Source organism: Hyperolius riggenbachi, chromosome 10 (genome assembly GCF_040937935.1).
Source record: "Hyperolius riggenbachi isolate aHypRig1 chromosome 10, aHypRig1.pri, whole genome shotgun sequence".
Taxonomy (NCBI): domain Eukaryota; kingdom Metazoa; phylum Chordata; class Amphibia; order Anura; family Hyperoliidae; genus Hyperolius; species Hyperolius riggenbachi.
Genome location: NC_090655.1, coordinates 167,840,754 through 167,865,958, shown reverse-complemented (window position 1 = coordinate 167,865,958; position 25,205 = coordinate 167,840,754). Strand labels below are relative to the sequence as shown.

Below are 25,205 nucleotides of genomic sequence, written 5' to 3'. Positions count from 1 at the left end.
CCTAAGCCTCTGGGGCCTTTCTGAAAAGGTGTGTTTATACTGACAAATCATGTGGCACTTAGATTGCACACAGGTGAACTTCATTTCTCCAATTATGTGACTTTTCAAGGCAACTGGATGCACTAGAATATTTTAGGGGGTCTATGGTAAAGGGGGTGAATATATATGCACATGTCCATTTTCACTTTGATTGTATTTATTTCTTTTTATATTTTTCTCATTTCACTTCACACAGTGTTGGACTGGGAGCTGGAAATCCACTTGCTGGCCACACATCAGTAACAAGGTGTTGCTGCTCACAGTGAAGACTTGCTGCAGGTTTCTACTGGGAGTGATAACACAGGGTTATTGTTGCTTGGCCAGCAGGTGGATTTCTCAGTTTTTCCACCTCCCAGTCCGACACTGACTTCACACCAACCTTAGACTATGTTGTGCAGATCCATAATATAAAATAAGATTAAGAAACATTCAATTTACAGGCTGGAATACAATAAAATAGGTACAAAGCCAGGATGTGTGATACTTTTGCAAGGTGCCATAATTTAAAAGGTTTAGCCCAAAACAAACAGGTAATCTCATTTTGTTAACATGATTTATACCTTTTACAACATGCAGGGAGAGAAAAATGCTAATCTCACCGGTATGAAACCCATAGAAGGTGGTCCAAAGTCACTAAAGTTGAGTCGGAAGGAGGAGACAGGCACAGCTCCAGAAGGGGATGAAACCGCAGCTCCAGGCACTGCAAACCACATCAGATGAGGTGATGAGATGTTTAATGACTGCACACAACTAGCCATCCACAACAATAACATTGCAAGCCCACAGTACGCACAGAATCAGGTGAGAAGTGCAGATGAAGAGATTTGTGACAAGAAGGTAAAATTCATTACTCTGGAAGCAAAATAGTAAATAATGCATAGGTACAAAAACAGTTGGATTGACAGCCAAAGGCATCAGGAAATGGATAAAGCAGGCTTGAGCAAAGATTTCACTCAGCATGCAAGGTTCCACTACGGAAGGAACAGAGTTGTAAGATTCATGCTCATTTTGCTGTGCATAACAAAATGTGCATTGCCCATTATAGCCAATGGCCCGCTCAGGAATCGCACATAGTTTGTGTTTTGTTTTCTTCCCACCGGACAGTTTTCCGGTTTTTATGATGTTTGACTTTTAATCATTGGCCAGCATTCACAAAGGGCTGTTCCATTGAAGAAAAAAAAATCAGGTCAGTAAAGTACCGCATTTGGTATTTTACACTTTTTTTTCCTGATTCCCAAAGATTTACAGAGGTGTGGTAGAAGTGCAGTAATTTACTGAAAACTGTTTCTTCAATTCACCAAGCTCTGTTCAGTAGTGTAGAAGCGCTGCGTAATATGTCGGAGCTTTATAAATACAATAAATAAATAGGTGAGCTATGTCTCTGCAACGTTCCTGTGTCCGCGACAGCTTGTAGGAGAGGAAAAGGCTTCCTGCATTCCTTTAGATGTGCTTACATGACACTAAAAGCCACTCTTCTGTGTAATCCTGTATAGATCTGCATATCTAAAGCGATGCAGAAAAGCCTGTCTCCTTCCCCTCTGCCATTCTGAAGACCCGCCTTCCAGAGTGTCAGAGCAAATTGGGTGAGGAGGAGGGGGAAGCTCTTCCTATTGGCTCCCTGCTTTCTGTCATGTGCTACTGAATAGTATTTGCTAACTTCCATAGTTATAGTTTTTTGGGTTGAAAAAAGACATGCATCCATCGAGTTCAGCCAGAAAATAAAGTACAACAGCAGCCTGCTCCCTCTCATACCCCTGTTGATCCAGAGGAAGGCGAAAAACCCTTACAAGGCATGGTCCAATTAGTCCCAAAAGGGAAAAAATTCCTTCCCGACTTCAGAAGGCAATCAGATAAAATCCCTGGATCAACACCACTGGGCATTACCTAGTAATTATAGCCATGGATGTCTTTCAATGCAAGGAAAGCATCTAAGCCAAGGGTAATGCAGATATAGAATTTGCCGTAATTACTTCCTGTGGCAATGCATTCCACATCTTAATCACTCTTACTTTAAAGAACCCTTTCCTAAATAAATGGCTAAAACGTTTTTCCTCCATGCGCAGATCATGTACCCTAGTCCTTTGTAAAAGCCTAGGGAAAAAGCTCATCTGCCAAGCTTTTATATTGCCCTCTGATGTATTTATACATGTTAATTAGATCCCCTCTAAGGCCTCTTTTCTCCAGACTAAATAAACCCAGTTTATCAAACCTTTCTTGGTAAGTGAGACAGTCCATCCCTCGTATCACTTTTGTTGCTCGTCTCTGCACCTGCTCTAAAACTGCAATATCTTTCCTGTAATGTGGTGCCCAGAACTGAATTCCATATTCCAGATGTGGCCTTACTAGAGAGTTAGACAATATTATGCTAGCATGTCGAGTTTTTATTTTCCTTTTAATGCACTCCAAAATTTTATTAGCTGCAGTGACTTGGCATTGAGTACAATTATTAAACTTGTTGTCAATGAGTACTCCTAAGTCCTTCAAGTTTGATGTCCCCATCTGTATCCAGTTTATTTTGTATGGTGCTAGACCATTTGTACAACCAAAATGCATGACTTTAAATTTTTCAACATTGAATTTCATCTGCCATTTATGTGCCCATATAGCCATCCTATCCAGATCCTGTTGCAAAATGTCACCATCTTCCTGAGAGTTGATTCTGCACAATTTTGTATCATCTGCAAAATTAGCAACGTTGCTTTCTACTGCATCTACTAGCTCATTAATAAATACATTGAAGAGCACTGGACCCAGTACTGTGGGACCCCACTGCCAACAGTCACCCATTTTGAATATGATACATTGACCACAACTCTTTGTTTTCTGTCCATTAGCCAGTTCCCTATCCATGCACACAGACTCTTCCCTAGTCCTTGCATCCTCAACTTATACACCAGACTTTTGTGGGGAACAGTGTTGAAGGCCTTTGCAAAGTCCAAGTATATCACATCTACAGCATTCAAAATCTCCACTTTAGGGTTCACTACCTCATAAAAGCTGAGCATGTTAGTCAAACAGGGCCGGTCTTTAGTAAACCTCATGCTGATGCTGAGAAATAAGATCATTTTCGACTATGAAGTTTTGTATAGTATCTCTTATGCTAGGTACACACCATACAAGTTTGTGTTAGATAGATGGTTCGATGGGACATGTCAGTAATTCTCTATCTTATTTTTGATCGTTATTCTGATCGATTTCTCATAGAATTAAATGGAAATAGATACGAAAAAATAACAGAATCGAATCAGAAATCTACCGGGGGGCCGAATACTTTTGCAAACCACTTTATATTTGTAATTTGCCTTCACTTCTTCCTGCGTTAAGTATTTACCGTATTTTTCGGACTATAAGACGCACTTTTTCTCCCCCAAAGTTGGGGTGAAAAAGCTGGTGCGTCTTCTAGTCCGAATGTACAATGTTACAAGTGGAAAAGCACCTCTGTATTTACTGCGATGCATGTGTCCGCATACAGGATGCTTACTTCTGCCCAGCTTTGCCTGCTCTGCTTCTTAAATGCTGCCACCTGAATGATGCGATCACCCTGGACTCTGACTGGCGATCGGCGATCCCCCACTGCGCCGCTGCTGCTGACCTGATGGTTTAGAAGATGCTGAAGTGAAGTCCTGCTAGCTCCCAAGGCATTTGCCAATCATCGCTAATAGCCGGTGCCCGGTAAAATCCTCCGACATGCAAGATACATACTTCCGCTTAGGAAGTGACTGCAGACGCATCTGATTGGTCGCGCTAGTCCTGCGGGCGGGATGAAGGTACCGCTCCTGAACCAATCACAATCCTTCCTCCCTGATGTGTGTCAGGGAAGGAGGATTGTGATTGGTTCAGGAGCGGTACCTTCATCCCGTCCGCAGGACTAGCGCGACCAATCAGATGCGTCTGCAGTCACTTCCTAAGCTGAAGTATGTATCTTGCATGTCGGAGGATTTTACTGGGCACCGGCTATTAGCGATGATTGGCAAATGCATTGGGAGCCAGCAGGACTTCACTTAAGCATCTTCTAAACCATCAGGTCAGCAGCAGCGGCGCAGTGGGGGATCGCCGATCGCCGCAGTGGATCGCCAGAGTCCAGGGTGATCGCAGCATTCAGGCGGCAGCATTTAAGAGGCAGAGCAGGCAAAGCTGGGCAGAAGTAAGCATCCTGTATGCGGACATATGCATCGCAGGAAATACAGAGGTGCTTTTCCACTAGTAACAGCGCTACAGGAGTCAAAAGCTGAGGACGAGAGCCACTTTTGCAGACAGCACTTCCCCACTCCCGGAGTCTGTGTTATGTCTCTCCCCACTCTGAACACTGGCTGGTAGGAGTGGTGGATGGAGACATACATGCTTCACCCCTGGTACATCAGGAGCTGGCAACGAGTGTAGTGTGTCCCTCTGGAGTCGTCCTAATGGGTAAGCTGTTGATCTTGCACATTTTTTTTTTTTTTGCAGCCATTTATCTCTACAGCACCTTGTTTATTTACCTGTGGAGCACTAGCACAGTATATACTGTATATACACTACTCTATTTATATTGTTACCTGCTGCTGATGTTAGTGTCTGAAGCTCTACAGGACACTCCTGCACCATGGACGCACCAGGTTTATTTTATTTTTTTCCCTGATTTTTGCCCTCTAAACCTAGGTGCGTCTTATAGTCCGGAGCGTCTTATAGTCCGAAAAATACGGTAATATTACAATTGGAAGATTTATACCCTTCCACATCTGTAATTTGCAACAGCAATGTTTCATTTGTGAAGACAGAAGCAAAGAAAACTTTGAATAACTCTGCGTTACCTTATTATATTTGAGAACAGAGGCTCCAAAAGGATAAAAACAATATTTAAAAGTTTTAAAATTGCTTAGGAGGCAGTGGTGGACTTACCTCCTACAAGCAGGCACAATAAACAGTGTATTCAAAAAAGACAACTTTACTTACGGTAACGTCTTTTCCAGTAGTCAGAAGGACAGCACCCCTGGATGAGACTTGTCTCCCTCCCAACTGTGGACAGGAACTGCAAAAGAAAGATTTGCATAACAAATAGGCAGCCATATATAAGCTACTAGCTTACCCTCAGTACTTCAGTTAATACAAAAGATGACACGGACCGGTATAAATGCCTACTTACATAATTATAATTCCACCCAACAATAGGGCGGGTTGCAGGGGTGCTGTCCTGACTACTGGAAAAGACGTTACCGTAAGTAAAGTTGTCTTTCCCAGAACGTCATTGGACAGCACCCCTGGATGAGACGATATACCAGACATAGGATTTAGGGCGGGACCACTGCCTGCAGCACTTTTCTTCCAAATGATAAGTCTGCTGCGGCTGAGATGTTTAGGCGATAACGCTTCACAAAGGTATTTTGACTTGACCAGGTAGCATCTCTGCATATCTGTTCTATTGATGCCCCTGACCTCTCTGCCCAGGAAGTTGATATTCCTCTTGTAGAATGAGCTAATTGAAGAACCTAACTGCTTTCCTTGAGCCTGATATGCCAATGTAATAGCCTGTTTGATCCATCGTGCTAGAGTCGCTTTGGACGCCTTGTTGCCTCTTTATTTTCCAGCAAATAGAATGAACATTGCATCAGTCTTTCTCCATGGACCTGTTCTCTCCATATATTGTATAAGACATCTCCTTACGTCCAGGCAATGAAGTCTCTTTTCTTTGTCATTGTTAGGATTCTCACAAAAGGAAGGAAGGAAGATTTCTTGATTCCTGTGAAATGAGGAAACAACTTTAGGTAGAAACGCTGCATCCGTGCGTAATGTAATTCTATCTTCTGAAACGATGCAGTAGGGCTCTCTAATAGATAACGATTGCAATTCACCTATTCTTCTAGCTGAAGTAATGGCTAGCAAAAAAAATGGTTTTCAAAGTAAGAAATTTGTCCGAAATCTGTGATAATGGTTCAAATGGGGCCTCACATAACCCCTGTAAGACAGTATTTAAATCCCATGAGGGTATTCTGGACTTGATTGCTGGTTTAAGTCTCTTTAAAGCTTGGAAGAATCTTATAATTAGATTTTCTTCTGCCAGCCGTTTTTCTAAAAATACACTTAGAGCAGATACTTGTACCTTCAGAGTGCTTATACTAAGCCCCTTCTTGTAACCACACGGAAGAAATTCTAATACAGATTTAAGTGTTGTATTGTCACAGGATCTTTCCGCACACCATTCATTAAACACTCTCCAGGCCTTTTGGTATATTACCCGAGTCACCTTCTTCCTACTCTGTATCAAGGTTTCCGATAGTTCGTCTGAAAAACCTTTGGACTTCAGGATGCCCCACTCAGCTTCCAGGCTGAAAGGTGAAGGCTGTTTAAACCCGGATGCCATACTGGACCCTGGGACAGCAAATGAGGTATGAGTGGAAAGATTATCGGATCTGCAACTGCTAGTGTTCTTAGTGACGTGAACCATGGTCTTTTTGGCCATAGTGGAGCTATCAGGATTACTCGAGCCTTGTCCTGTAAAATCTTTTTTATTACTCGTGGTAGCAATGGAGTTGGAGGAAATGCATAAATCAGTAACTCTCCCCAATTGATCGAGAAGGCATCTACTTTCCAAGGTAGGTCCTCCGGAAACAGGGCACAAAATTGCTGACATTTCGCATTCACTCTCCTTGCAAACAGGTCTACTTCTGGGCAACCCCATTGTAACGTCACCTGCTGAAAGACTTCCATATCTAGTGACCACTCGTTCGAGTCCAACTTCCTCCTGCTGAGGTAGTCCGCCAGGTGCTTTGAGGTTCCTTTTAAGTGTGTCGCAGTTAATGATAAAAGATTTCTTTCCGACCAGTATAGGATCTTTGACGTCTTTTCCCATAAGGATTGACTCCTTGTGCCCCCTTGCTTGTTCAGGAAAGCTACAACGCTCCTGTTGTCCGTTCTTATCCTGACATGAGAATTCTCTATTATGGGCCCGAAATGTAGTAAAGCTTGCCATACTGCTTGCAATTCTCTGTTGTTCGATGACTGTGACTTTATTGTCATATTCCATGGACCCTGAGCCAGCAGAGAATTGAAGTGGGCTCCCCAACCCCACAAACTGGCATCGGTTGTGATTGTATTCTGTTGTGGATAATTCCACAGATGACCTGGAGATAGATGATCCAGCTGTTGCCACCAGAGAAGGGAAGCTTTCACACTTTGTGGAATGATGATCTTCCTGTCTAGAGTCACCAGCGACCTGTTCCAGGATTTCAAAATCCATATTTGTAAGAATCTCGCATGGAACTGTCCCCACTGGATTGCCGGAAAGGCAGAAGTTAGAAGGCCTAGAAGAGCCATGGCTTTTCTTAGCGATATGCTTCTTAATTTCTGAAATGAGAAAATATTATTAAAAATAGCAATGATCTTCCTATCAGGTAACAACAGTTTTTCTTCTCTGGTAGAAATATTGAAGCCCAAAAATTCTAGACATTGGGAAGGAACCAGAGCAGACTTTTCCCAATTAATTAACCAACCTAATTCCTGGAGGAAGCCCAAAGTTATAAAAAGCTGATCATTAACGGATTTCTCAGAAGAACCCCATGATAAAAAAATCATCAAGGTAACCGACAATATTAACATGTCTTAACCTGAGAAGAGCTAATACTTCAGACATAACTTTAGTAAAAAGCCATGGGGCTGAAGATAATCCGAAAGGCAAGGCATTACATTGAAAATGTCTTACCTCCCCCTCCATCCAAACGGCAAACCTCAGGTATTGTTGGCAGGATAAATGGATTGGTAGATGTAGATACGCATCCTTCAGGTCTAGAGATGCCAAGAAATCGTCCTGTAAAAGATGAACTACAGATCGAATATTGTCCATCCTGAATTTTCTGTATTTGACTTTTATAGATTCAATTTCTTTAAGTTTAGAATCAATCGATAGGCTCCCTGAGGCTTTTTTACCAGGAAGATTGGGGAGTAGAATCCCTGTTCTCTTTGACATGCTGGAACCTGACAAATTACTCCTTTCTGAAGAAGTGACTTTACTTCTGACTGGAGGGCTATCAATAAGGCTGGGTCTTTTGGACAAGGTGTTAAGACAAAGTTTTGAGGGGGAAGATGTTCGAACTCTATTCTGTAACCTTCTAATATTATGCTTAGTAACCATTGATTGGTGAATAGTTGTTGCCATCTTTCGTAAAAGTTGGTGATTCTCCCCCCCCACCGGAATGATGGCGTCATTGTTTGTCTTTTTAGTATTAGTAGAGGTATTACGGGGTCCCTGTTGCCTGTAAGGGGCCCATCTTCTACCTTTGGAGGATTTGCTATCCGTTTCATTTTTGGCGGGGGCCCGAAATGGCCGTTTATTCTGAAAGGGGCGCTTCCTTGGGAAATTTTTCTTATTATCTGCCGTACGATCTAGTGTATCGTCCAGCTTAGACCCAAACAGCAGATTTCCTTCACAGGGGATACCACAAAGCTTAGATCTTGATGAGTTATCCCCATTCCATGTTTTAACCCATACTCCTCTTCTGGCTGAGTTGACTAGTGCGGTGGTTCGGGCTGTTAGTTTAACCGTATCGTCTGCTGCATCAACCATGAAATCTGAGGCATTGGTAATTTTAGGAAAGTCGTTAAGGATTTCCTCCCTAGAAACCCCATTAGCTATTTTATACTGTAATTCTGCCAACCAAGTCTTCAGAGATCGACTAACTGCTGTCGATGCTACTGCTGGCTTGAAAGTTAATGAAGCAGACTCCCACGCCCTTCGCAAAACATTATCCATTTTCTTGTCTATTGGGTCTTTAAGGTTCCCGAAATCCTCAAACATAAGGTCTGACTTTCTTGAAACCTTGGAAAAGGAAGGATCTAGTTTAGGCGGAGGGCCCCAACAAGCCTGGTCATCTGGAGCAAAAGGATAACGCTTAAAGATTTAGGCCAGAAGGCCCTTTTTTCAGGATTTTCCCATTCTTTCTTAATCCTAGTTTTAAGAGTAGAATGGACCGGGATGAACCTGGATTGGGGGTCCACACAGCATAACCTATACATAAAGGTGGCCATACACTGGCCCGATTCCCGGCCGTTTCGACAGCAGATTCGATCCTGGGATCGAATCTGCTGCCAATCGTTCGCGGTAAACGCCGCCGACGATCCGATTTCCTCCCGAAATCGGATCGGTCCGTCGATCGCGCCGTGCGGGAAATTACCCTCGATCGCCCGCGGGTAAAGTGCGCGTCGCTAGCGGCGGCCGATCCGATGAAAAATACATTACCTGATGCGGGCTCCCGGGCGTCTTCTCCGCATCTTCTCAGCGCTGCACCCGCTCCATCCCGGCGCTTCCTGGGTCACTGCAGTGACCCAGGAAGTTCAAATAGAGGGCGCTCTATTTGAACTTCCTGGTCACGGAGTGACACAGGAAGCGCCGGGATGGAGCGGGTGCAGCGCTTAGATGTGGAGAAGACGCCCGGGAGCCCGCATCAGGTAATGTATACGGGGGGGGCACAGGCGGCAGGAGCAGCTGAACAGATTGTGATCGATTTCAGGCTGAAATCGATTCACAATCTGTTTGCAGTAAAGGCAGCCATACGATCCCTCTCTGATCAGATTCGATCAGATAGGGATCTGTCAGCTGGTCGATCTGATGGCACATCGACCAGTGTATGGCTGCCTTAAGTACTTGCCAGAGAGGTATCTTGGGCTGGCCTGGCAGACTGCGCAGGAGCTGACCCAGAAGCGTCCTCCATGCTCACTTTTGACAACCAGAGTGAGTCAGGAAACAGACTTAAATAAATTATCACATGACAAAATAATGCAAAACAGCCGCCTGAATCACCAGCTCATTAGCCTGATTCTCATTTGCATAAGCCTCTCAAAGGTTAGCCAGTCGCGGCACCTGCCGCTTAATTGCTTATGCGTATTAGCATAATTATCCCCCTTCTGAGGCATCTGCTTTATATTATCCATTACCTTAGCGAATCAGCTGATGCTGATCCGCAATCACCGCCGCGGCTCCCTGCCGCCTGATCTGAGTCACACTGGACGCTGCGTGTGACGACTTCCGGGTTGACACGGAAGTACCTTGCCTCTCAAGCGCGCCTGCGCTATATCTCCGCTGCCTTGTACGGAGAAGCCTCCTCCACGCTGCAGGGCTCCCACTGTCACCTGAATCAGCCTAAATGGAGCCCTGAAAAAACGTTGCCCCTGAACACCTGTCAAGGATAGCACCCTGGAGACCTCTCCTCTGCATTCCGTCCGTGACAGGAAACTGAACTGAAGTACTGAGGGTAAGCTAGTAGCTTATATATGGCTGCCTATTTGTTATGCAAATCTTTCTTTTGCAGTTCCTGTCCACAGTTGGGAGGGAGACAAGTCTCATCCAGGGGTGCTGTCCAATGACGTTCTGGGAAAAGGTAAATTTATTGGTACACTCCAAGGGTAGATTGCAACGCGTTTCGCAGGTCAAGCACGCTTCATCAGGCAAATACAGGAGGGAGTACACTATTGGGGGTAAGAGGCAAACATTTGTGTATGACCGGACATAATGTACCATATACAATGTACAAGTATAAATAATAGTAGTCAGTGTTCTCCCCAGGATTTTTTTCCAGCTGGGTGGCATGAAAAAGTAGCCGGGTGGGGTGCGAGGGGGAATGCGGGGCAGGTGCAACTCTACCTACAGCATAAGAAGAGGATGAGGAGGAGGTGAGCTGATGACAGCCGGTTGCTCACCAAACTTAGTTAGGTGATGCACCCGTCCAAAAGAGCCTGGAGAGAACACCAAATATGGGTGTTATAGTTGCATTTCATACGGGGGTGATTTTAGTTTTTCACGTGGTTGTTATTTGCTGCTGGGGACAAGCGGTATTGCAGATAGTAAACAGGGGTCAGTATCATAGTAAATTATCTGCAATAACCCTCTACCCCAGCAGCAAATAACATCCATATGAAATTACATGCATGTGAACTCTGCAAGAATCACCCCTACACACTGTCCTTTCAAGCCACTTGCACATACCCTCAACACTGGATCTATTTTTCCTATTTTTGCAGCAGCAACTTTTCACAGACTTTGCCCAACTAGTACAGCCAGGGCTGGATTTGTAATTTTTACTGCCCTAGGCAAACTTTTCACAACTGACCTCTGGCAGATTAAATCACTTATATTAAATCTGCCAGTTGCTAAATGTATGGTGCACTTACATCTTATGGACAACCAAGCAAGCAGGCAGATGAGACAGACAGCATTCAGCAGCAGCCTCCATCCCCAGCAAGTCTGGTAATCTACATTGCTTATTGTTTATTTGTTTACCAGACCCTTGAAAGCTCAGTGTACTCTCCGCAGACTCTGCACTATATCAGATAAGAAGTTCATTAGCAGAGGTCCACTCACACCAGAGGAAGGGTGATTATCAGTTCATGTGCAGAGTTCTGAACATCACCAGCACAGCATGCTTCAGAGGAGCTCGTATTGTAGAGATAGAGAAGCAGCCGGGAAACAGAGGGCAGGGTGTCAGAACTCATTGCCGTGCACTGTATCTTGAGCTGAAGATTCATGCAGCCAGGGCACAGGAGAGACGCTGTGTGGATACGATCGCTCGGAGGAGTGGAGAATAGAGTCTGCAGCTTCATGCTCTCTCCCAGCCTCAAGTAACACAGGGACAGGACTAGTTTCCCTGCGCTCTGTTTGTATTTGTACCTGGTGGCTGCCTCTGCTAGCTGAGCTGCTTGCAAGCTAACAGAGTACAGACACAAGCAGCCAGCAAAGCGAGGCATAGAAGAGGCTTCCCGTTATGGCGGTGACAGACAGTTAACCAGCCCTGCCCCTTACAACCCGCACAGCCAATCACTGCTCAAGCAGGTCACACAGGCACGCTCCTGCAGTGTATAGCAAGAGCTGAACACTGATTTATAGCAGGCAATGAAACGCTTTGCCTGGGTGACTTCATCAGCCTTAGCAAGGTAGGCGGGCGGGATCTCAAAGCAGCCGGGCGGCCCGCCCACTTAAAGTGCCCTGGGGAGAACACTGGTGGTGATCCATAATAGTCATAATAACCGTAATCATTATTATAGTAATGGTGAACATTGTACAGTCAAAATATGTTACAATTAGTGTAATTAACCACTTCAGCCTAACTGTACGAAAATTTTCGTCCAGTTAGGCTGCGCGCACTCCTGAGGGTTGCGCGCGCTCCCGCTGGGGGCCGTTAGCTCAGCGATCAATGAAAGGGATTATAAATCCCTTTCACTGATCGGACCCCCCCCCCCCCCCTGGAGAAAAGCCGACAGCGTCTCTTCAGACGCTGCGGCTTTTCTGAGATCAAAAAGTTCCCCTGCTTCTATCTTCTTCCTGGGAGCGAGATCGATCACTCCCAGGACTTTTTGACTGTGGCCATCTTGTGGCCAAATAGCAAACTACACCAAAAATCACTTTACATTGAATAAATACATTTTTACACATGTAAAATCCCGTTTACCTCCCGCACCAAAAAATACCCACATACAAGTTTTAATAAAAAAAAATAAAAAATTACAATAATAAAAAAAAATAAATAAATAAATAGTTACCTAAGGGTCTAAACTTTTTAAATATTCATGTCAAAGGAGTATATCAATATGATTTATTAAATTATGGGCTTCTAAATAGTGATGGACGCAAATTGAAAAAAATGCACCTTTATTTCCAAATAAAATATTGTCGCCATACATTGTGATAGGGACATAATTTTAACGGTGTAATACCCGGGACATATGGGCAAATACAATACGTGAGTTTTAATTATGGAGGCATGTATTATTTTAAAACTATAATGGCTGAAAACTAAGAAAAAAACGGAAAAAAATGATTATTTCTCATTCTTCCTGTTAAAATGCATTTACAGTAAAGGGGGTCTTAGCAAAATGTACCACCCACAGAAAGCCTAATTGGTGGCGGAAAAAACAAGATATAGATCAATTCAGTGTGATGAGTAGTGATAAAGTTATTGGCAAATGGATGGGAGGTGAAAGTTGCTCAGATGTAAAAAAAATTCTCAACCCTGTAGGCTGAAGTGGTTAAACAGGGTAAAAAAAAAGGGGTAAAAAAACAGGGGGGGGGGGTGTTTTTTGAGTTTGAGTGGACGGGGAAAGAAGGGGGGGGGAATTTTTATGCATACAGTATATCCATATCCATTATATACATCGCATGGAGTGTTATGATTATTTATGATACCAATTTTTAAGTTTATTTTTATGTTTATGTATTTTTATGTGGGATTTTTATTCCATCTGTACACTATTCCTGTTTTATATTCATGCCCCACTGTTTTTCTGCCTCCCATGCGTCCTTATGGACGCATTGTTCCAACCCGCGCCACCTTACGCATGGCGCCTTACAAGTACGCATGCGCTACAGACGTATGCGACGACAGATACGCATCCCGTAGACGCAATGACGCGTTCAATGTACGCATGCGCACGTTGCGTAATGACGCGACGTACGCAAGGCGGGAAACCCAGTGCCCGCCCCATATTCTAATGAATTGGAGGGCGTTCCTCACTACTATTTAAACGGCAGTTCAGTAGTGCCTGGCCACTGAGGTGCCAGGTTCTACCCGGACATACTGCTGGTAAGTTACTCCATTCTTGATGATATTTTGACCTTTATTTCTGTACTTTGACAATTCACTTCCCTACCCTTATGTACTCTTAGAATTGGACACCCAGTAACTCATTGATCATTTCCTAGTGTGTTTGCATGGGTGTGTATGTATGTGTACGTGGACGCATGTGCGGGTGCTTTCACGTCAGGGCTGTGGAGTCGGTCCAAAAATCCACCGACTCCGACTCCTCAGTTTAGGATTCCACCGACTCCGACTTGCATATTACAATTTTGTTGATTAAAAGTATGTAACATGAAATTCGTCTCTTAACTGCCAACGCTTAGGAATTTTACAAGACAACTGAAGTGAGAAGGATATGTAGACTACTATATTTATTCCCTTTAGACTAAAACTAGTCCTTGGTAAGAGTACTTGTAAAAGGTACAAACCGGAACAAAGAACATCTATCAGGCCCTAGGCAATGTAAGTGTGGGTGCATGTAAGAATGATGTGCAGGTACTCTGCAGGGGAATGAGGAGATTGTAAACAGACAACACCTGTGTTCAATGTGCACAGCATTCTCGGTGGATTCCCTGCAGCTCTGTGGGGAGTGCATATGTAGAGTATAGTACTACTGTGTAACAAAGTAAACCTGAGACAGATGAAATTAAAGTTTTATACATACCTGGGGCTTCCTCCAGCCGCCTTCAGGATAATCAGTCCCTCGTTGTCCTTCTCCACCACCTGGATCTTCTGCTATGAGTCCAGGTACTTGAGCCAGTCAGGCGTAGTGCGCATGCACACACTCCGCCGCCAGGAGCATACTACACCTGTGCAGCACTATTGCGCAGGTGCAGAATGTTCGGCCGCATGCCGCTCCCACAGCCAGGGACAGCGCTGACTGGCTGAATTACCAGGACTCATAGCAGAAGATCCGGGTGGTGGAGGACAGTGAGGGACTGATTAGCCTGAAGGGGGCTGGAGGAAGCCCCAGGTATGTATAAAAAAAAAAAAAACTTTACTTTTCATCCGTCTCAGTTACCCTTTAATTTGTAGTCACCAAACCAAATTTTAATAACATATCAAATTATTTTATTTCATCAGCAAAGGGAGTGCATACATTTGCATAAATCATCATCAATGCAGAATTATTTCCATCTCGTTGACCATCTCTATTAGTGACATAGCTACACATCAGGCTTTATTCTTACAGCATAGATGTTATTTAGTATATATGTTACGGTCAGAACCCGAAGTGTGGCTACTTCGCGTTCTGGCCAGCCACTTCGGGTTCAGGCCGGCCAATGTGCGAAGTGGCCGCAGCGCAGCGGCCAATGTTAGAAATGGCATGATGACACATAAGTTACAATGTATTTTATGGCCGTCACGCTGCGGCCAAATGTATTAGAAGTCTCGCACTGCCTCCTCTCCTCCTCCCCCCGCCTCTCATCTCCCTGCCTCTATACAATATACGGAGCAGCCGGCGGGGACACGCGTATCCCCGAGAGTCGTTCGTCGCGGCAGGGGAATCCTGCCGTTCCTGTAGAGCGGGTGCTGGCAGAAGCAATGTCTGCAGCCTCCCCTGTTGCAGCGCTGCCCTGCTGCAACGAATGACTCTCCGGGACACGCGTGTCCCCGCTGGCTGCTCCGTATGTGGTATAGGAGGCAGGGAGAGGAGAGAGGAAATTGACCAACTTCCGCGTGTGTCCCCGCCGGCTGCTCCGTATGTGGTATAGGAGGCAGGGAGAAGAGAGAGGCGGGGGGAGGAGGAGAGGAGGCAGTGCGAGACTTCTAATACATTTGGCCGCAGTGTGACGGCCATAAAATACATTGTAACTTATGTGTCATCATGCCATTTCTAACAGTGGCCGCTGCGCTGCGGCCACTTCGCACATTGGCCGGCCAGAACCCGAAGTGGCTGGCCAGAACGCGAAGTGGCCACACTTCGGGTTCTGGCCGTAACATATATAAGAGATTCCTGTGTACACATCATATATACAGTCACAATCAGATATGTATATCTGACCTTAAAAATACGGGGACTGCTTTATTGAAGCAGCACAAGTAACTAATTTTGATTGGTTTATTTCATTTTTGTGGACTAAGCACAGCTATTACTGTATATATACTGTATATATACATTATTTTTAATGACTATTATCTGAGAAATAGAACATTTTATCATATTTTCTATTTTAATCACAGCTACAAATTCATTAGGAGTCGGTGCATTTTTTCACGTGCATATATGTGAATTTCTGTGAGCGTGAATAACACTCCATGCGATGTATATAATGGACATACTGTATGCATAAAAATTATTCCCCCCCCCATACTGTTCTTTCCCCCCCCCCCCTTTCCTTCCTTTCCCCGTCCACTCAAACAACAACTACAACCCCCCCCCCCCCCCCATATAAATCCCCCCTCCCCCCATTTCATACAAAATACCCCCTCCCACCCCCCGTTTTTTGACACGGTTTAATTACACTAATTGTAACATATTTTGACTGTACAATGTTCATTACTATAATAATGATTACGGTTATTATGACTATTATGGATCACCATTATTATTTATACTTGTACATTGTATATGGTACATTATGTCCGGTCATACACAAAATGTTTGCCTCTTACCCCCAATAGTGTACTCCCTCCTGTATTTGCCTGTTGAAGCGGGCTTGACCTGCGAAACACGTTGCAATCTACCCTTGGAGTGTACCAATAAATTTACCTTTTTTTGAATACACAGTTTATTGTGCCTGGTTGTAGGAGCTAAGCCCACCACTGCCTCCTAAGCAATTTTAAAACTTTTAAATATTGTTTTTATCCTTTTGGCGCCTCTGTTCTCGAATATAATACGTCTAACATCCACCCTTGGTGGAGGGGGATATCCCATCTTTCTTCATATCTACAGAGAGCGACTTCTTAATCCTGAGTGGGGACAGGTTAATCTCCTCACCTGCCTATACAGTGGTTGCCTGGAGGTAACCCTGGTTTGTGAGTATTTTATTTATACTCGTTCTAATTATCCTCCTGCCTGAACATACTACACCATATTGGGCTCTCTGTTCTTTCTTTCTCATATCTGCGTTACCTTGGTCATCCACCACTGAGTTCCCACCCTCATCCTTTAGGAGTCCAAAACAGCCAACTTTTTTTTATATAGACTTGTAAAACTTCTTTGGGTTAGATTTGATATCCCTAGCGATTTGATTTTCAACTTCAGTCTTTGCCAGCCTAATTTCTTTTTTACAACTTTTATTGCACTCCTTAGAATTGTTTAGCCACTTCATGACAAAGGACGTGTATATACGTCCATTGTATTTGTGGCCAATGCACCACCAGTTTGTTACTAAATGTGGCACATGTGGTATCGTTTTAACCATGACGAGTTGTAGAATACATTTTGGTGTGTCTTACAGCTTGGACCCCCTTCACACAAAAAAATAAATAGGGACAAACTCAATCAAAACATCAACATTAATTTTAAAAATTATGATCAAACTTGGGAAAGTTGTAAGAAACCTACTAGAAACATATGTGGTAACATTTTAACTGGGATAAGTAGTAGAATACAGTTTAGACAGTTTTAGGGTTGAGGCCCCTGTCTTGTGTATTGTTTTTAGTCACAAACTGAATCAAAAGCAATACAATTTTAGCATATTCTGAACCAAAATAAACGACTTGTAAAATGATAAAGTTACAGAATATAAAAGAAAAAAAATATATATTGTTACCTTAGGAACATGGCTTTTTAAATATGTATGCCATTTTTTTACCTTCAAAATGCAAAGAAAACAAGGTAATTACTAAACAAACTTATCACATGCTAAAAGCCTAATTTGTCCTGAAAAAAACAATACATAGATCATTTAGGTGTGATAAGTAGTAATCAAGTTATTGGTGAATGAATGGTAGCAGTGCTGATATGTGAAAGTTGCTCTCATCCTGAAGTGGTTAATGCAGCCTCAGTCCCCTCCTGTTTTAGTACCTTATAGGCATTCTTTTTCCACTTCAATCTCTAACCTTTCTATTCATCCATAGAGTTTGTTTTTGTTTTTATTCCTAGATGTTTTGTTTCCATGTGGGATATATTTACTACACATGACAGCTGGAGGTAACTACTGGATATCTCTCCTGGCTTTACAGCATGCTCATATATTTGTGAATTGACATTTACGGCATAAGTCAGTAATTTACCTCACTTGTCAGCAATTTCAGCTCGCCATGCAGTTAATTAATCGCCTCGCCTTAGTTAATTGACATTTTACTAAATGATCGGTAAACCTATTTTCTACAGCAGTGCTGTCCAACTTCATGGGCATGGAGGGCCATTTTTTTTTCAGACCCCATGGTGGAGGGCCGAAGGTTCTTGCTAGAGTCGCGCCCCCCCCCCAGGAAAAAAATGCAATTAAAGGACAATTAGATTGGCAGCACTTTCCACAAAATGCAATTTAAGATGTTGGTGAAGATGTCAGATGCCAAAAACCACAAGGGCTCCGTTGAGCGTAGAGCGGCGCGCGTAGCGCCGAAAAGTGGGTGTGGCCATGGACCAGAATGCGGGTGTGGCCACAGGTGGAGACAAATTTACATGAATTTAGCAATGTGGGACATTAGATTAGGACAGTGGTGGTGAACCTTTTGGAGGCCGAGTGTCCAAACTGCAACCCAAAAGTCACTTATCTATCGCAAAGTGGCAACAGCAATTTAAACTACATACAAAGGTTTTAACTCATACATGAACATTATGGAAAATCCAAGTTGAAAATAAACTGTGAAGATAAACAATTTCATCCATCCTACTAATGTGGGTTTTTTTAGAACCTCCCAGTTTTATTTTCCGTTTTAAAAAGCTAAAAAAGTAGGTTTAACGCTATTGTTTCATGATGACGATTCAGCTTTTCCATAGTTTCGCAGTTCGCAATCATGTGACCCCCAACAAGACAAATTCAGCAATCATGAGGCCCCCAACAAGACAAAATCAGCAATCATGAGGCCCCCAACAAGACAAAATCAGCAATCATGAGGCCCCCAACAAGACAAAATCAGCAATCATGAGGCCCCCAACAAGACAAATTCAGCAATCATGAGGCCCCCAACAAGACAAAATCAGCAATCATGAGGCCCCCAACAAGACAAATTCAGCAATCATGAGGCCCCCAACACGACAAATTCAGTAGTCATGAGGCACATAAATAGAGAGCATTTCACATAAATAGGCAGAAGATCGTGACAGGTGTTCCCCCCCAGTGAGAGAGTGACAGGTGTTCCCCCCCCCAGTGAGAGAGTGACAGGTGTTCCCTCCCAGTGAGAGAGTGACAGGTGTTCCCCCCCAGTGAGAGAGTGACAGGTGTTCCCCCCCCGTGAGAGTGACAGGTGTTCCCCCCCCCAGTGAGAGAGTGACAGGTGTTCCCCCCCCAGTGAGAGAGTGACAGGTGTTCCCCCCCCAGTGAGAGAGTGACAGGTGTTCCCCCCCCAGTGAGAGAGTGACAGGTGTTCCCCCCCAGTGAGAGAGTGACAGGTGTTCCCCCCAGTGAGAGTGACAGGTGTTCCCCCCAGTGAGAGTGACAGGTGTTCCCCCCAGTGAGAGTGACAGGTGCCCCCCCCAGTGAGAGTGACAGGTGCCCCCCCCCCAGTGAGAGTGACAGGTGCCCCCCCCCAGTGAGAGTGACAGGTGCCCCCCCCAGTGAGTGTGACAGGTGCCCCCCCCCCCCCCCCAGTGAGAGTGACAGGTGCCCCCCCCCCAGTGAGAGTGACAGGTGTCCCCCAGTGAGAGTGACAGGTGTTCCCCCAGTGAGAGTGACAGGTGTTCCCCCAGTGAGAGTGACAGGTGTTCCCCCAGTGAGAGTGACAGGTGCCCCCCAGTGAGAGTGACAGGCGTTTCCCCCATTGCCTCGCCCATTACCCCTCTCCTGTGCCCCGCTGCCTCACAGCTCACTAGCTTAGACCTCACAGATCGCGGCGACTGAAACAAGCAGAGCGCGCGCATAACACCCGCGCGGCAGAACGTCACATGCGGAAGTGACTGATTTTACTTCCGCATGTGACATACTCCGTGCGGGTAATATGCGCACTCTGTTAGCCTCAGTCGCCGCGATCTGTGAGGTCTGAGCTAGTGAGCTAGTGAGCTGTTAGGCAGTGGGGACACAGGAGAGGCCACACAAGAGGGAGCAGGCATGGTGTCCATAGCGCACGCCATGCCTGCATCCCGGGATGCGGCCCGCGGGCCACCAGTTGGACAGCACTGTTTTACAGTATCAGCTGTTTTCTGTATTATCACAAAGCTTTGAGAATGCTGGTCATTGTGCATAATTTTCAGCACAAATAAGTCTGTCTAAGAACAATTATCTCCTTGATTGTGCAGTTATTACATATTTTAGAGCTGAAATGTCAAGAAGAACTACTAGGACATTTGAAAGTAAACAGAAAGCTATAGAAAATCCAAGGAGAGGACTTGTTGAAACACCACAGCCAGTAAGGTCTAAAAGGGGATTTTCACCCCTCATCCTCCTGGACGGCTGTCTCCTGGAGCAACTTAGCTGGTTTTCAGGTAAAGCGGGAGTGTAATATACCTTATTATACCTTATGTGAAAAAGAACAATTAAAATCAATTTCTGCTAACTTGTGACAAAAAAAAAAAAATCTATGAACTCACCATACTCCTAACGGAATACCTTTGGGTGTCTTCTTTCTAAAATGGGGTCATTTGTGGGGTTCCAATTCTGCCCTGGCATTTTAGGGGCCCTAAACCGTGAGGAGTAGTCTTGAAACCAAATGTCGCAAAATGACCTGTGAAATCCTAAAGGTACTCATTGGACTTTGGGCCCCTTAGCGCACTTAGGGTGCAAAAAAGTGCCAGACATGTGGTACCGCTGTACTCAGGAGAAGTAGTATAATGTGTTTTGGGGTGTATTTTTACACATACCCATGCTAGGTGGGAGAAATATCTCTGTTAATGATAATTTTTTGATTTTTATTTTTTTTTTTACACACAAGTGTCCATTTACAGAGAGATTTCTCCCACTCAGCATGGGTATGTGTAAAAATACACCTCAAAACACATTATACTACTTCTTCTGAGTACGGCGATACCACGTGTGACACTTTTTTGCAACCTAGGTGCGCTAAGGGGCCTAACGGCCTATTCACAGGTCATTTTGAGGCATTTGGATTCTAGACTACTCCTCACAGTTTAGGGCCCCTAAAATGCCAGGGCAGTATAGGAACCCCACAAGAGACCCCATTTTAGAAAGAAGACACCCCAAGGTATTCTGTTAGGCGTATGGTGAGTTCATAGAAGATTTTTTTGTCACAAGTTAGCTGAAATTTTTTTTTTTTTTCACAAAATGTCAAACAATACAAATCTATTTCCGCTAACTTGTGACAAAAAATAAATTCTATGAACTCGTCATACACCTAACAGAATACTGTGGGGTGTCTTTTCTAAAATGGGGTCACTTGTGGGGTTCCTATACTGCCCTGGCATTTTACGGGCCCAAAACCATGAGTAGTCTGGAAACCAAATGTCTCAAAATGACTGTTCAGGGGTATAAGCATTTGCAAATTTTGATGGCAGGTGGTCTATGAGGGGCCGCATTTTGTGGAACCGGTCATAAGCAGGGTGGCCTCTTAGATGACAGGTTGTATTGGGCCTGATCTGATGGATAGGAGTGCTAGGGGGGGGGTGACAGGAGGTGATTGATGGGTATCTCAGGGGGTGGTTAGAGGGGAAAATAGATGCAATCAGTGCACTGGGGAGGTGATCGGAAGGGGGTCTGAGGGTTTGGCCGAGTGATCAGGAGCCCACACGGGGCAAATTAGGGCCTGATCTGATGGGTAGGTGTGCTAGGGGGTGACAGGAGGTGATTGATGGGTGTCTCAAGGTGTGATTAGAGGGGGGAAATAGATGCAAACAATGCACTGGCGAGGTGATTAGGGCTGGGGTCTGAGGGCGTTCTGAGGGTGTGGGCGGGTGATTGGGTGCCCCAGGGGCAGATAGGGGTCTGATCTGATTGGTAGCAGTGACAGGGGGTGATTAGTGGGTGATTAGACGGCAGAACAGATGTAAACAATGCACCTTGGTGGTGATCTGAGGGTAGGTCGGCGGGCGATCTGATGGTGTGGGAGGGTGATCAGATGCCCGTAAGAGGCAGGTTAGGGTCTGATCTGATAATTGGCAGTGACAGGTGGTGATTGACGGGTGAATGACTGGTGATTGACAGGTGATTAGGGGAGGATAGATGCATACAGTACACAGGGGGGGGGAGGGCTGGGGAGGATCTGAGAGTGTGTGTGGGTGATCAGGAGCCCCCAGGGGGCAGTTTAGGGACTAATAAAAAAAAATTGTGTTGACAGATAGTGACAGGGAGTGATTGATGGGTGATTAGGGGGGTGATTGGGTGCAAACAGCGGTCTGAGGGATGCTGTGGGCGATCAGAGGGAAGGGGGGGGAGATCAGTGTGCTTGGGTGCTTACCTTCATAGCTGCAGCCTGCCCTGGTGGTCCCTCGATCACTGGGACCACCACGGCAGGAGGCAGCCTGTATAATACGCTTTGTATACATCACAAAGCGTATTATACACTTTGTTTGTGGCGATTTGGACGCTAGTAACCCGTCGGCACTTCCGAACGGCCAACGGGTTACTGCGCAAGGGGGGCGGAGCCTGTCGCCGGCGCCTGATCGCGTGACGCGATCAGCGCATAACCACGCCCGCCACCGCCGTTGGGCGTATTGCGGTCGTTTAGGCCCGGTACTTGCTGCCGCCCATTGGCTGTGGGCGGTCAGCAAGTGGTTAAGGAAGTCATCTCCTCTAAAAGTTTAAAAACTGTCTACTGTAATTATGGGTAGACACCATACAATTTTCTGGCAGGTGTAAATCTGATTATTTCCAACATGTCCAATCTGAATTTTGATTGATTTTCGTTGGGTTCTATGAAATGATTTAAAAATGATTGGAAAATCAAAAAGAGAAATCGATCGAAATTAAGAATGGATATGTTGAAAATAATTGACCTGCCAGATAAATCTGCCAGAAAATTGTATGGGGTGTACCTATCATTAGGAAGTAGCTGCATATCTATTCAGACTTGACGAAAGAATCTTAGCATAAGTTAACGCTAACCTAACCCCACGATTGGCAGTGTCTCCAGACTTGTGTATTCACACAGCCAAATTTTGATTGGCCAATCTTACCATTTCCACAAAGTATGAGGGGCCCACAGACTTTGAATACTATGAACGGATTGCTTAGGTAACCACTCTTACTACAGGGAGGTAGTAAAATTGGACAATCAAAATTGGATCTGTGTACATATCCTTAGTCTAAAAACGTAAAGCCAACCTGTGAGAATATTTTTTTAATTAGATACTTAAAACTCAGTAAAGGGAAGCCTCTGAATAGTCCAGAGGCTTCCCAGGTCCTCCTGGTGCTGTCCGCTGCTGCTCTGGACCCCCTTCCTCTTTATGGCCACACTCCCATCTGTGCATGAGCGTATTTGTGCCACTAGGCATGTGGGGGCAGTATTCACACACGCAGTTTGGGCCATGTTGTACACAGACGATAAAGTAGTCACGAAAACATAATTAGCAAGTTCCTATCTATATGTTCAAAGGGACCCAGCCCTGGAACATAATGAAATAGGTTATCCAGAGGCTTTCCACTACTGTGAGCATCTAATCCCATTTTCTTTCCCTGCTTCAGGTTAGCTTTAGCAACAGTCATTCAACACATTAACAAAGAAAATACCAATGCTATGTATCTGACAGAGGGGGCAGATTGGATTGCCCTCATTTTGCACTGGAGTAGATGTCACATCAGACACACCTTTTTCCTCTGCCACTGCAGCACAGCAAGTGCAGGTAATCCAGCCTTAAAGGGGATCAGTCACAAAAATTTAAAAAAATAAAGTGGATTGCATGACTAACAATAAAAAAAATCATTACGATAAGTGTAAATACATTTTTTTAACCACTTTCCCTCCCCCCGGGACGAGTAATGTCCCTGCAAAATGCCATAACTGCTTGCAGGGGCGTAGCTACTTCACCGGGCATTCCTGCTCATCCCCCCACCTGCCACCCCCGTGCTCGCCAACGCCGCCGGTCGGTAGCTGCTAAATCAATGCATTGGAACACAGTTCCCACTCATTGATCTAAGTCCCTGTGTGAATGACTGCAGCAGTCTATGAGACAGCGCTGCCATTCACTAAGAACGTCCACACATCACTGCCTCTATGCGTAGTATTACTACGCATCAGAAAGTGAGCTGCGAGGACATTTTGTGGCCAAAAAGTAAAAATTACATCTACACTTTTTTTTAACTACTTTGGCCTCCTGGACATACTAGCTACGCCCAGGAGGCCATGTGCGCGTCCGCGCGCTCCCGGCCCGCTAGCCAGGCAATCAGTGAATCGGGCTATGGTGCCCGATCACTGATTCCTCTCCCCCGCAGAAAAAGCGACAGCTTCTCTCGGAAGCTTCGCTTTTTCTGGCTGTTATGCCCCCCCCCCCCACGCCTCTCTAAGCGTATGTTACGCTTAGAGTGACGTCATGTAAACAAACTCATGGCCGCCATCTTGTGGCCAAAAAGTAAAACTACAACTAAAAAAAAAAAAAAAAAAAAAAAAAAGTCAACACACATTTACATTAGAAAACTACTGTTTACATCCCACCCTCCCAAAAATACCCAAATAAAAAGTTAAATATATTAAAAAAAAAAAAAAAAAAAAAAAAAGTGTAAATATTTACCTAAGGGTCTAAACTTTTTAAATATCAATGTAAAGATTAAATATTTCTATATTTTTTTTTATTTTAAACTTGTAAATAGTGATAGATGCAAAATGGAAAAAACGCACCTTTATTTCCAAATAAAATATTGTCGCCATACATTATGATAGGGACATAATTTTAACGGTGTAATAACCGGGACATATGGGCAAATACAATACGTGAGTTTTAATTATGGAGGCATGTATTATTTTAAAACTATAATGGCTGAAAACTGAGAAATAATGAATTTTTTCTGTTTTTTTCTTTCTACAGCAAAGTGGCTCTTAGCAAAATGTACCACCCAAAGAAAGCCTAATTGGTGGCGGAAAAAACAAGATATAGATCAGTGCATTGTGATAAGTAGTGATAAAGTTATACGCTAATGAATGGGAGGTGAACATTGCTCGGATGCATAAAGTGAAAACGACTGAAGGCTGAAGTGGTTAACAAAGGACCTATTTTTAACTTATTTTTACATATTAAATTATCCCCTGATCTCCTACAGTCCCTAATAGTTACCATTTTTCAGGGCTGTGGAGTCGGAGTCGTGGAGTTGGAGCAATTTTGGGTGCCTGGAGTCGGAAAAAAATGCTCCGACTCAGACTCCTAATGAATTTGTAACTGTAATTAAAATAGAAAATATGATAAAATGTTCTATTTCTCAAAAAATAGTCATAAATAATTTATATCTACAGTATACATACAGTAATAGCTGTGCTTAGTCCACAAAAATGAAATAAACCAATCAAAATTAGTTACTTGTGCAGCTTCAATAAAGCAGTCCCCATATTTTTAAAGTCAGATATACATATCTGATTGTGACTGTACAGTATATAATGTGTACACAGGACTCTCATATATACTAAATAACATCTATGCTGTAA

The 25,205-nt window shown here is 44.2% G+C and overlaps 1 protein-coding gene and 1 long non-coding RNA gene across 2 annotated transcripts in view; one reads left to right on the top strand and one right to left on the bottom strand.

Annotated features, from left to right (window-relative positions):
* The window catches only part of CDK2AP2 (cyclin dependent kinase 2 associated protein 2), a 108,784-nt gene that overhangs the window by 39,945 nt on the left and 43,634 nt on the right, over positions 1-25,205 (bottom strand). Inside the window, exon 2 of the mRNA XM_068255198.1 lies at positions 639-739. Within this exon, the coding sequence (XP_068111299.1) occupies positions 639-739 (101 nt within the window). The remainder of the gene's footprint in view (positions 1-638; positions 740-25,205) is intronic.
* LOC137533898 (uncharacterized) lies at positions 622-24,893 on the top strand. The gene is made up of 3 exons (XR_011024247.1): positions 622-840; positions 19,937-20,106; positions 24,595-24,893. It is a non-coding gene; the product is annotated as an uncharacterized lncRNA (long non-coding RNA).